At 48.0% G+C, this 12,655-nt stretch overlaps 1 protein-coding gene across 1 annotated transcript in view; it reads right to left on the bottom strand.

The window, feature by feature from the left end:
• Positions 1-12,655, bottom strand: part of pard3ba (par-3 family cell polarity regulator beta a) — a gene marked incomplete at its 5' end in the record, with an annotated part of 164,128 nt that overhangs the window by 63,715 nt on the left and 87,758 nt on the right. Inside the window, 2 exons of the mRNA XM_080023915.1 lie at positions 4,338-4,539; positions 6,538-6,753. Coding sequence (XP_079880041.1) covers positions 4,338-4,539; positions 6,538-6,753 — 418 coding nt within the window. The remainder of the gene's footprint in view (positions 1-4,337; positions 4,540-6,537; positions 6,754-12,655) is intronic.

Genomic DNA, 12,655 nt, shown 5'->3' with positions numbered 1-12,655 from the left:
GAAGCCAAAACTGTCGAGAGGGTAATTCACTCTTGTTAGCCTACATAGAGAACCTGCTTGTCATGCGACAAATATCCTGAGGACAGACGTAAACTCCAAATATACAATACAAATCTACAATGGGCAAAACAAAGCTGTGGTGATGTGCTAATAGACTATGCTGTGCTAATAATTTTCTGACATCATTATGAGTAGTTAACTATTTTACGAAAACAATGGTAAACACATTGGTACAAACAATGGTTTGTATCAATGTGTGTAATCTCAATTTCCCCCTTTGGTGAAAGTAACAAATCAAACAATTAACAAATCAGCATCATCAAAAAATCAACATATGGACACATGTTTTTTTTGGTATCATATTTAACCAAGCCGTCTGTGTCTTGCTGATGCCAGATCCCCTCGAACAATTCCATCGTTCAAGGGGAAACCAAATATTTACACCAGCTGAAAGGGCAGGGATGGCGTCCAGCGGTTTGTGTTTGTGTCGTTATGTGCTTCTACTGCCGTTGAGCGTAGTTTCATTGTGGCAGAGGCAGATTGAGGTCATAATGTTTATCATTTGCCCTTTTCCTAATGCTGCCATTGGAGTAAAATAACATTTGAGTGCTACAATTAGATTGAGCTGTGCAATATTCTGGCTAATAAAGTCATATTTCAAGTTCAATAACGATCAAGGAGGCCAGACAAAGGCCAGGGAGGGAGGGGGAGAGAGAGAAAGAGAGAGAGAGAAAGAGAGAGAGAGAGAGACCACTATGTGTTGTAATAACCAGGTTGCCTTTTAACCAAATGGTGGGGGCTGATCTGAAACTGGGTCATGGGTCCATTTCGAGTGGACAACCCGTTGCCCATTAGCGTACCCACCCCCCCCGCCCGCTTCAAAAATTGCATTGCACTGCTGCCTCACAGCAAGAAGGTCCTGGGTTCGATTCCCACCTGGGGTGCTGTTGGCACCGTGCTCCGGTGGGTTATCTCTCGATTAGGTTCCTTTCTGTGTGGGGTTTGCATGTATCTCCCCGTGCTCACATGGGGCTTCCTCCTTGTAACGTCAGTCAGGACCCCACCCAAAAACATGCAGAACATCATCGCCTGACCAGCAATGGACATTTGTAACTGGTGCCCAGGCATCCCAGTACGCTGCCCACTGCTCCTGGCTGCCCCCCGGAGGAAGGACAAGCCAGGATGGGTCAAAAGCAGAGATCTAACTTCACTGGCCACCATTTGAAGGCCACCATCACTGTATGAGTGCATGTTTTGTGGTGTGTGTGTGACAAATAAAGATTCTTCTCTCTTTAGTGAAATGGTTCTCTTGACTTCAAGGGGACCAATTATTCTCCTTTTCAACAAGTTAATATAAGTCTCTGAGGTCCCCAAAACATATTTAAAAATTTCCTTTGCTGAAAATATCACTCAGATTTGTATTCTAGCCATTCTAACATGCCTCTAAACCAGCCTGTTCCAGGACAGTCTGTTTAGTGGGTGGTGCCACCCTCCTGAGGCCCCTAGTTCTGTGAGCCAATGGGGTTTGAGCTTGAGAGTTTCGTCATCTGCAGTTTTTAGATGGAGGCTTGGTATTAATTTGTCTTTCTCTTTCACAAATTTGTCCTGGTCTCTGCAGCCAACAACAGAGCACTTCCCATGCTTAGCTCTTAGCTCAGCTCTAAGCCACCGGACCTGCTAGCGGTGGCGGTCCAGCTGTGGGTGGAGTTACTCAGATGGGGGCCTAATTCTAAGGAGACCCAACATGACGTAGGGTTCGGAGACAAATCTCAACAGCTTGATTCACAGCATGTTTTCTGAAGTAGACAGCTCACAAAAAAACTGACTTGCTGACTGGGTTGTCTTATTTCACAGTTTGTGCGTGAGTATTCCCATCAGAGACCCAAATGTATGGGATCAAGCCCTGAAAAAGGGAGTTTTTCATAATCGGTCCCCTTTAACCTTAAATGATAGTAAGGACACGTGGATTCTGAGGCAGAGCATACAAGAAGTGCTGATCTATAGTATTGTAATACGCATTGATGTACTGTACTGAATATACCCAGATTTCTGCGGTTTTCTGATGAAAGGGGGAGAGACAGTTTGTGTGTTTGAGTCCCTCCCCCTCTCCAAACCCTGCCCTGTTCACCGCTGTGGGGGGCCTCACCCTCCACCTACCTATCTCCATTATTACCCCCGACACTGTGGGCCGATTGGATTCTTATCTACCATCTATAGGAGGCACCACTCGGCTATCTCGCCACCGCCTAATTGAATCTCAAGTGTTGGGAAGTGCTGTGATACACTGACCAGCAGATAACCGCTCTCGCTGGACCACAACAATCAAGGTCGACAGGGATGAGCTGATAAAAGGTGAAGACGTACTGCTGGGATATGGGCGGACTGGACTGGACCGACCAAGAACATGTGCTCTGAAATCAGGCTCAAAAGAAGAGAGAAGGAGAACCATTAAACACCTCGTAGTCCATTTTGTCATGTAGCTCTACAACCTTCGTTAGTAGGCATCACAGCATTGGTGTGACGTATGTGTCTTTGTATACACGTCTTGCTGTAAACGCCGAGACGGTTGCATCTGGTGTTGTTTGGCAGCCCTTTCAGGACGATATTGCGGATATGGGAACGTTGGTTGCCCCCCCCCCCCCCCCATCCTGTTTTCCCTGGCCACTGATTCCGTTTTCGGATTTAATCGTTCTCCCTTAAGACGACTGTCTCACTATTTGGCAGCTGTCGTGGTGCATGTGTCTAGATTTCACAGCACTCTGAAAATATGTCCGGGAAAATGGGAGCCCTCAGTCTCCCCTGGCATCTATAACACGATAGGGGAAGGTTTGCAAGGCTATACATCGAGAGTCGAAAACTTTCTTTATAAAGTGTTGGAAAGAGCCCAGACATTGCCAGTCATAATAAATACAGCCAATTTATTAATATAAAAAGAATCATTGGTAGTGAATATAGTGGCACCCAACATTAATAACACCATTACAGTGGTACCTCCTCTAACGACTGCATCTACTTACGACTAATCCAAGATACGAGTGGCAATAGTCGAGAAAATTTGTATCGACTTGTGACCGACTGCTCCAAGATACGACCGTGGAAATTTGCAGTTGGCGCGTCGGCGGCCAGTCAGCAGCCAGTCAGCAGTCAGTCAGCAGTCAGTCAGCAGCCAGTCAGCAGTCAGTAAGCGGGTGACCTACATGGTGTGTGCACGTAGTTCGTGGCTTATCGATATTTTTTTCATATTTACTGTGTTTGTCCTGTGTATTTTGTTTATTTTCACCCTTCATGATGAGTCCTAAGAAGAAGGATGATGGGAAAAAGAAAAAGGCAATGATTCCCATTGAAACTAAGAAGGAAATCATCGAAAAATATGAGCGTGGTGTATATGGGAAAAATTGCTTCGACATACGACTGTTTTAACATACGACCGTTCTTATAGAACGAATTACAGTCGTAAGTCGAGGTACCACTGTTTTAGATAAACATTATTTACCCTGTTCCAATAATGCCAGTTACTAAGCAACAGCGGCTTCCGGTTGAAGTGTCGCACCAAAACTTTGTCCCAAGAGTTTCAGGGGATCAGGAGGCTCGATCAGCCACAAAACTCTCGGCACAGCAGGGGGCCAGAGCTTTTCGCCGGTGGTTTTTGAACTGGCCGGGAGAAATGAACGAGACTAGCGGGGAGTTGTTGTTCTTTTCATGGCTTATCTTGGCTGCCCTCACAGGTCAGTGTTTGTGGGTTAGTGCAGTCCACGATGAGGTTGACTCGGTTATAGATTGCAGTGAAAATTCATGCTCTGAAATGTTCTGCCGTCAAGATACTTGACGCAATCCTGACACCGTGACTTCTCACGGACTAGAGCCTGTTTATACTCAGTACAAACACTTCTAATCAGGGAGTCTCCACACGGGAGGGAGTTTCCACACGGAGGACGCAGATGTCCATTCAATAAATTGAATTGAAGAACAGCACGGCCCATGGGTAAGTATGCCGGCATTATAGTGAAGTAGTCCTTAAATCCTTTCTTCGTTCCCTGGAACTGTGCCAATAGTTACAGTAGTAAACAGTAGGAGCATTCAGAGTATTTGAAAGAGTTGCTGTGTAAAACACACTGAAACCCGGGCTTAAACAACCAAGCCCCAACAAAACTGTGAAAGCAATTAAAAGTTTTTTGATGCTTAAACTGTCTTCAAACCTGGGACCACTGCCGTTCCTACTGGAAGCCCAAAAACTCCGGAGTTACGGTCAGTGAGCGCATCGAGGGGGAAATAATTGATTGGTATTAAACAGCGTCGGCGATTTTACGGGGCGGGGAGCCGCTGCGAGCTCTGCCTACCTTAGGAGGCTGAATCCTTTCTTCTTGGTCTTCTTCTCGGGGTCCTCGGCGGAATCGTCCACTTTCTTCTTCGCTTTGCCTTTCTTCTCCTTCTTCTTCCCTTTGGTTTTCTTCTTCTTGCCGTCCTCCGCGTCCAAGCCTTGGCGGGAGGAGCTGCTGGCGGGCGTGTCCCGGCCCGAGCTCTGCTCCGACAGGTCGTCATCTAAGAGAGGGCCGGGTCAGGGGTCAGGGGTTGGGAGGTGTGAGGGCACGAGCTGGACCAATGACGCGCGTGAAACCAAGGCAAGCGACCACAGTTCAACTCGGGCAAACAAATCCTCAATTTGGCATTCTCCCTGAATACGTAGCTCATCATTTTTATTGCCAAAACATTAGTGTGTGTGTGTGTGTGTGTGTGAGAGAGAGAGAGAGAATGTGCAACGGCACCCTAGCGAGTCTCTTCCACCAGACAGCCTCTCTATTAGTCCAGGGGCCTGGCCAGAGGCGGATCTGTATACCTACTAGAGACGAGCTCCAGCAGCACAGTGAGATCCACCCGCCTCAAGCGTTCACTCACCTTCACAAGGCCAACTCAGTCCAAAGCAGAACTGGGTCACGCCGTATTTGAAAGTCACTCTAAGACTTTGATTCCACACGCTCGGCGCACCAGACGGGCGCCGTTTTGCACATCAGTGACGGCGGAAACGTGTCAAACGCAGACAACTGTATTGGTTTGGCTTTTAAATGCGCAAAATAATGAAATAATATCAAACGGAATTTGAAGATTATCCAGCAAAGGTAGTGACGGTTAGTTTTAAACTCCAAATTCACTGCATGTTTATTCAAAGTACTCATGAGACATTGAGTATCTTTAGCGTCCTGAGCAAATTCGCACGCACACGCGCACACACACACACACACACACACACACACACAGTCTCTTTCTATAGAACAGATATCCTTGATTTCACAGAAAAGGTAGAACATTAAAAATATGCTGCAGTAAGAGAAAAAGTTCCTCTTCCCTGCTTGCTGACTAGATGAAATCATATAGCATTTCATTAAGGTACTTAGGTTAAGCAGTGTCCCCTGGCAGGCCCGCAGCTCTTTCTCAGTGCCAGTGGAGTTACATAAAGACAAAGGGAAGCGTGACGGAGCACTAGTCTCTGCGGTACGGGCCTTGAGGGATCCGAGGACTAGCAAAGAATCATAAATTACACAAAAGACTGCCCTACATTAAACGGAAATGCCCTGAATTAAAAAACAAAGCAAAACGTTGCCCAACCTGTGAAGCCCGACGGAAGGGGTACCGGGTCAAACGGCGCGGTCCGCTTTCGACGAGCTCTTGCAAGCTCAGTTTTTAAGCTGCGTTTAAGCTTCGCTATTAGAGACGAATCCATAGCTGTAAACCATGTTAGGCTAGCTCGCTGAGAAGCTGGTGCAACATGTGTCCAAAGGCAGCGATCTATTTTGACAAAAGTAAACGGGCATGACTGTTTTCCAAACGGGGGTCCCTTGGCTCCCACATCACGATATCTAAATTAAATTGGGTTCATTAGAACGGCAAGAGTCTCACCTTTACAGCCATGCCTGACATATGTCAGCTACATGGGGTATGTAGGTCTAGTCTAGACCCTGAGACCATTGGGAAAATGTATGGGATTGTCCAGGTACATTAAAGACAAGTGGGTTCTTGTGAGCAAATTTTCAGAAAATAGTGCAAATCTCACAAATCTACAATTTTCGTAAGTTATTGAAACTGCATCAGAGCATTACGTTTTCTAAAGTGTTTTTAAAGGTCTTCAGGTGATCTTTTGGCTAGAAAGTGTACCAAAGCTGTGTCATCAATTGTACTGTACAACCCACAACTTGGTGCTGCAACTAATCACACAGGCTCAAAGCCCATTTACACCCAAAATATTAATAGAGCGGCGCAGAGCGGGAAGTGCGATCCGATCACAAGTGATCACTCGAGACACACCCCTGAAAAGTCTCTGAACTTAACACCTTAAATGTTCACGACTCACAAAAACTTGACTAAAAGTTTGAATAGCTCAGAGAAAAATGGCAACTTCGACATGTTTGGCAGCACATGTTTAGGTTCATTACAGTATACACATACTTTCGTAGATTTGAGTTCCTTCTTTATAATTGCATTGGGACCATCACTTCCCAGTGCAGGCCGGCCCAAGACCCCCAATGTCGGCGTCACAGGTCTTACCATCTTCCGAGGGCCCATCGTAGGACTTGTCGATGGCGATGCGGAAGCTCTGGTTGCAGGTGCGGCCTCGAACCACGTGGGGGCGGGGGCGGTGGAAGGGCACCTGCACCTTGGAGTGGCTCTGCCTGGCCTCTGACATGGCGGTCTGGAGGCTCTCCAGCGAACTGGACTTCCAGAGGCCCAGGGTGGGTCCCAGAGCCCCCCCAGCTGCGGGGTCTGAGACGGGGGGAGACGAGAAGGGTTAGGGTTAGAGGGATAGAGGGGGGGGGGGGCGACAACGCAGACAGACAGAGAAACTGCGACCGACGCGGCGCTGCGTCTGGAACGGCACACTGCCCAGGCAAGAATATCTCACAATGCACCATGAGGGCGAGACATTGTTCAAAGAAACAAAGAAAGAATCACAATAAATGTAGCCGATGTGGGCGGGGCGGAGGAGAGACTACATAATGCCTCGGAGAAAGGACAGTGTGGGGGGGAGAGAGAGAGAGAGAGAGAGAGAGAGAGAGAACTGCCATCACACAGGACTCAGAGGTTGGCTCCACCTTGGGAGCCAGGGAGCGAGCAAGAGAAAGAGACGAGACAGAAGAGTGAGAGCAGCACAGGCCAATGCTGAAGCAAAGATGAGGTCGCAGTTGATTAAAAGGAAGGTGAGCGAGAGAGGGATAGGGAGAGAGAGAGTGATAGAGAGAGATAGGGTGAGAGAGAGAGAGCGGGTGAGAGAAAGGGGAGAGAGAGAGCGAGAGAGGGAGGGAGCGCGCGAGCGAGAAAGAGAGAGATAGACAGCGAGCCAGAGAGAGAAAGGGAGAGAGAGAGAGAGAGAGCGAGAGCGAGAAACAGAGCGGAGAGCTGCGGGTAGCAGCGTGGAGGTGAGGGCGGAGGATAAAGCGTGATAGCATCGGCGTGAAGATGAGGACGCCTGCACGGCGTGGAGAGCGGGGAGAAAAAAAAAGAGAAGGGAGAAAAAGACGGAGGTCGTACGGGAGGGGGGAAGGCGGCTAAAGGCACAAGCAGTCCCCGCTGGGTGGGAAGCCAGGCTCCTGTCGGACGCTGTGTCAGAGAGCAGGTTGAACCTGAGGGGGCGGGGTCAAAGTTGAAACAGCCCCTTGTCCCAGAACTACGCCAGCGCCCTGTCGGTGGTTTTTTTTTTTTTTTTGTTTTTTTACCTCGCTCGTTTTTCTCTCACCCCTCCCTTTCGTTCCCCTTTTTAAGAGCAACTCCAATGGCACTTGCCACTTAGACGCTTTGCCCTTTCTTTCTTTCTTTCTTTCTCTCCGCAGTTGACATTTCAAAGGCTTCAAAGCTCAGATCCGGCAGAGTGAAACTATGAGAAGTGGCGATTGAGAGTGTGTGTGTGTGTGTGTGTGTGTGTGTGTGTGTGTGTGTGTGTGTGTGTGTGTGTGTGTGGGGCGGGGTGACGGAGAATTAGAGTAAGGAAGAGAGAGAGTGTGAGTGTGTTGCTGTTCTGAGAAAGGTGGGGGGGGGGGGGGGTCCTTGCCTTTTAAGTCCTAAATTGACTTTCTGAGAGGAAGTGGGATTTATGAGGAGTAAGGGGTTATAAATAGAGACGAGAGGAACAGACAGTGGTGTGTGTGTGTTGGTGCGTGTGTGTGTGTGTGTGTGTGTGTGTGTGTGTGTGTGTGTGTGTGTGTATGGGGGGGGGGGGGCACTCACAAATGAAACGCTCAATTTGAGAGGAAGGATTTGTGTCACAAATGTAATTACGGCTGTCCAGCTCACAGCCTGATAGAATTAAGCTCCTTGCCAGTGCACTGCCGCACCGTACTCAAAAGACTGTGTGTGTATGTGTGTGTGTGTGTGTGTGTGTGTGTGTGTGTGTGTGTGTGTGTGAGAGTGCGCGTGCAATTTAAAAGATACCACATTAAGAATTTTTGGTCTGTGTAAACAAATAACTGTGTAGTGTTCTTGCAGCGGATAACTCCGGCTGCGTCCTTGACCGTCCTTCCAGGGTCCTGCACAGGTGTGTGTGCGTGCGCGCGTGTGTGTGTGTGTGTGTGTGTGTGTGTGTGTGTGTGTGTGTGTGTGTGTGTGTGTGTGTGTGTGTGTGTGTGTGTGTGTGTGTGTGTGTGTGTGTGTGTGTGTGTGTGTGTGTGTGTGTGTGTGTGTGTGTGTGTGTGTGTGTGTGTGTGAGCCCGCCTGACCAAAGAGGAGTTTGAGGTTGTAGGTAAGCGAATAATGAGGATGGGAGAGGGGCAGTTGCTGGTGTTCATCTGCAGCGCCATCCAACGGAGGGTGAAATGAGTGTTTATCACATTTAGCTGCCCGGGGTGCTGGCATATGCCCCCCCAGAGATCCGAGTTCCGAAAGTGTCCGCACCCGGTCAAAGTCTCTGAACAAGACGCTCCGACGGAGGTGACGTGACCTGGAAAACGGAATCCCCCGATTTTTTTTCCCCTCCGTTGGTCGGGCTTGATCTGACTGATTCCAAATAAACTGAATGAGGGAGTGTGATGATTATTTGGAGCCGTTAATAATACCCTTTCTACCCGGGCACAAACTTTCTAACTTGTACTTTGCATTTGACACGGACGTTCCAATGCCCACATTTACAACGACCAAGAGAACTCGCTCCTGAGTTTACGTCCACTTTTGGAAGAAATATAACCTCCGTGTTGCACTCTTTCGCTCTCTCTACTATGAGTCATCACGGAGGGGTTTTTAAAGAGCGCCCTTGGCGACCAAAAAACAGACGTTCAGAACATCACTGATATTCCTGTTGGATTTAGACCACCAAGCTAAGTAATGCCTCAGAGAGGTTCATAATATCTGCACTGAATTATTATTACCGGGTAGAATATTACAATATTTATCAGAAAAAACATCACAAGGTCCTTTTTGTTGCCAATATCATTGAGGTCCAGCATACAACGATAAACACACGCTCGCACGTTTGCGCGCACACGCACACACACGCACACACACACACCCGTAACACAGGATATTATGTTCTTCGGTACTGAACTCCCACACTGACTTGAAATTGTTGCAGCATAACAAACAGTCATATGCCCACACACCTTGACCACAATCGACAGTCGCCCCCGCCCCCCCATTAACTACTGTACCCATCAACCGGACAACAAAAACACTCTCAGCTGCAGTGGCTGAGGGGTTACCACGGTTTCCAAAAAGTGGCACCTCCTTCAGACCCCGCCAGCCCCTCCCCACCCGGCGGGCACCTTAAACGAAGAGTTGCCATGGAGACACTTTCGCCGGCACCGTGACAGGGCTTTGTTGCACCTGGTCAGCTTTTATTATTAGTATTTTCTTTCTTTTTTTTTTTTACACTTTTCCATCTCGAATCCAATCTGAGGACGGGCGTATAAAACCTTCAGGTCCTTGTGCGGGGGGGAGCCAGTAAAAAACGGGGCCCTATCCTTCCTCTCCCTATAAAACATGTGTCATATAACCAAGTCACCGCGGGAGGACACAGACACACCTGTAAAACACCGCCAATCCAACTGGGCTTGCTGAATTCCTTCCAGTGGCAGCTTTGAACCCCGCAGGATTAAGGCCAGTAGGACCAGCGGAACCAGAGACCGTAAAACCTTTCAGTTAAAACAATTAAAAGCAGTCGCGTCCAAATATAAAGCTCAACTCTAATCCCCAGTTGTTTCAACTTCATTCCCGTATCCGGTCACCGTTACAGCTGGGTGGTTTTTATTTACGTCCGTGTGTACTGCTTGTCTTGACGATGCAACGCTTTGTAAAATCTTTAGGTGGGTGAGTGCGTTATGAATAAGGTTGTTCTTTTAGTTTCATTTCAGAGTAAAATAAAAAAGGAGAAAACAAAAGGCCCCAAAGACGTTCGTTTGTTGACGTGTGAACCTTGTTTTTTGCCAGCCACCCGTCACCAGCACGGCAATTGACCCACCCCCCCAATACTTTCCATTAATAATAGCAAAAACAAGTGAGAAAGTAGGTGGTAATGAATTTCATAATACTTTGCAGAGCAATAAAAACTCTGCTCACTTAAGCTTTTAATTCAAAAAATAAATTAATATTTTGCTCCTTCAGTTCCTGTCCGTTTTTGTGGAGATGAAAACGTATAACTAAAAGTAAATGCGTAATATATAGGATTTATTCAATTATAGTTCCGCTCAACATAATTGACCCTGAGTCAATCTCCCCGACGCCCCCCATAGAATAACTAATCGCTGCCGAGGGGGCAGGCCCCATACTTTGGTAACCCCTGCTTGGCAAATTAAGATCCTCTCCCAATGACGGGCCTAAGCCATCACGGCTCAGGCCAGCCGCGCCCTGCCTCGATGCGGTGTGCTGTGCTAGATCTGAAAATGGCGGATGTTGGGTCGAGGCTACGGTCGGGGCGGTAATTGTGTTTGGATCCATTTGCAGGAAGGGGAGGGGTGGATGTATAGCGCTCCAACTAGATGTATGGCCCTAATAACCAGAAGGGACTCAGAAAGGCCATTCCATAATTACTGCTCACCTTTACGGGATTATGGCGACACGGTGGGGGTTAGCGGCGGCCCGAGCGCTACGGCGGGTTTAGAGGGAACTGTATGGAATTGGACGCGTGTCATTTGTGAAAAAGCATGTCGGTTAAACGTGCCTTTGCAATAAATGGGATGAATAGAAAGGGCTTGACGCACGCAGCCTGAGCACACACGAATATCCCCCGAATCACAAACACACATACATACAATCAAGCACAAATTTGAAAACACACACACACACACGCACGCACACACACAAACAAACAAACATACAAACAGAGGGACCTCTACGGCACGATGCGATCAATCAATTTGAAAATTGCAACACGGTGACTTTGAACTCAGATTAATGACAACCAAGACAACAAAAACAATGAGGGGTGCACAACAGGAAGGAACCAAGAGTGTCCTTATGATGGGAGGGGGGTGGGTCGCCCATGCTGCAGTTTTGCCAGTTTGGCCAAATTGCGTGGGAGAGTGAAACCAACAGGGGCTAATGCCTGCAGATTGAACCGGCAGCGGCACACGCCGTGACGACGTGTGTCGGCTGGAACTCTACACCTCCAACTGATCCAGAGCCAGACACGCACAGAAGGAAAGATCACACTTCATATCGAGACCAGACAGAACGCACACACACACACACACGCACGCGTACACACACACACACCACGTGTGTCTAGTCTTAGCTCAAACATGGAGATGTGCGGTTAAAGAAAGGGGAGAGAGGTAGACAGGACCTACATGTCAACACAGAGACCGACATCAAGTACAAGCACACAAGCCTATTACCAACAAGCTGTGGTGGATCACGGCTGAGATGCAGCTCTACAGCACATCTACATACCATAGATCAGGGGCCTCAAATTCAAAATATCCTAGGGGCCGTCATCCTCTCTTCTTCTAGGGCAGTCGCGTTGGACATAAAACAAACTGATACTAGAGACTAAAATATGCAAGCTGGGTGTGTTTTTTTTTCCTCAGGCCTAGTGCCGCCAGACCGGCACCAGGGAGATTCCACATACTGGGATTTAGCCAAGAAGCCGGAGTGATGGATGAAGGGATGGACAGAGATAAGAATGGAGAGATGGAAGTCTGATCCCGCAATATCACCACTCCTCTTTTTGAGACTCATTGACAAACAAAATAATCACATGAGACTGGAACAGATACAGAAAGCCAGTGCGGGGCGGAAGAGAGAGAGAGAGAGAGAGAGAGAGAGGGATGACTGATAGAAAAGAGTGATAAAACAAACTGGTTAAAGCACCTGGCGGAAAAGACAGAGCAAAAAAACAGACTAGATAACTGGGAAAGAGGAGCGAGAGAGAGAGAGAGAGAGAGAGATCGAGAGAGAGATCGAGAGGGAGGAGGGAACTTGTGGTGGTAAGTAGCTCTCCTATGCGGCCGGAGAGAGGGAAGGTTTTAGCCAGATTAAAGGAGCAGGGCGCCCCTCCACCCCCACCCCCCTCAAAAGACCATCCGCCTAATGAAAGATGTCAAAGCCCATAAAGAAACAAGAAACAAGGCGGCCATTTAGAGGCAGGGGGCAGGTAGGAATACCGCTGCCTCAGCTAAAAATAAATACATAGAAATGCAGAGGCTCCTGTCAATACGCATTAGCTTGTACGTCAACAGCAAAG

Source organism: Zeus faber, assembly GCF_960531495.2.
Source record: "Zeus faber genome assembly, chromosome: 2".
Classification (NCBI taxonomy): Eukaryota; Metazoa; Chordata; class Actinopteri; order Zeiformes; family Zeidae; genus Zeus; species Zeus faber.
The sequence above is the reverse complement of the archived record's forward strand: the minus strand, read 5'-3'. Positions and strand labels throughout refer to the sequence as shown.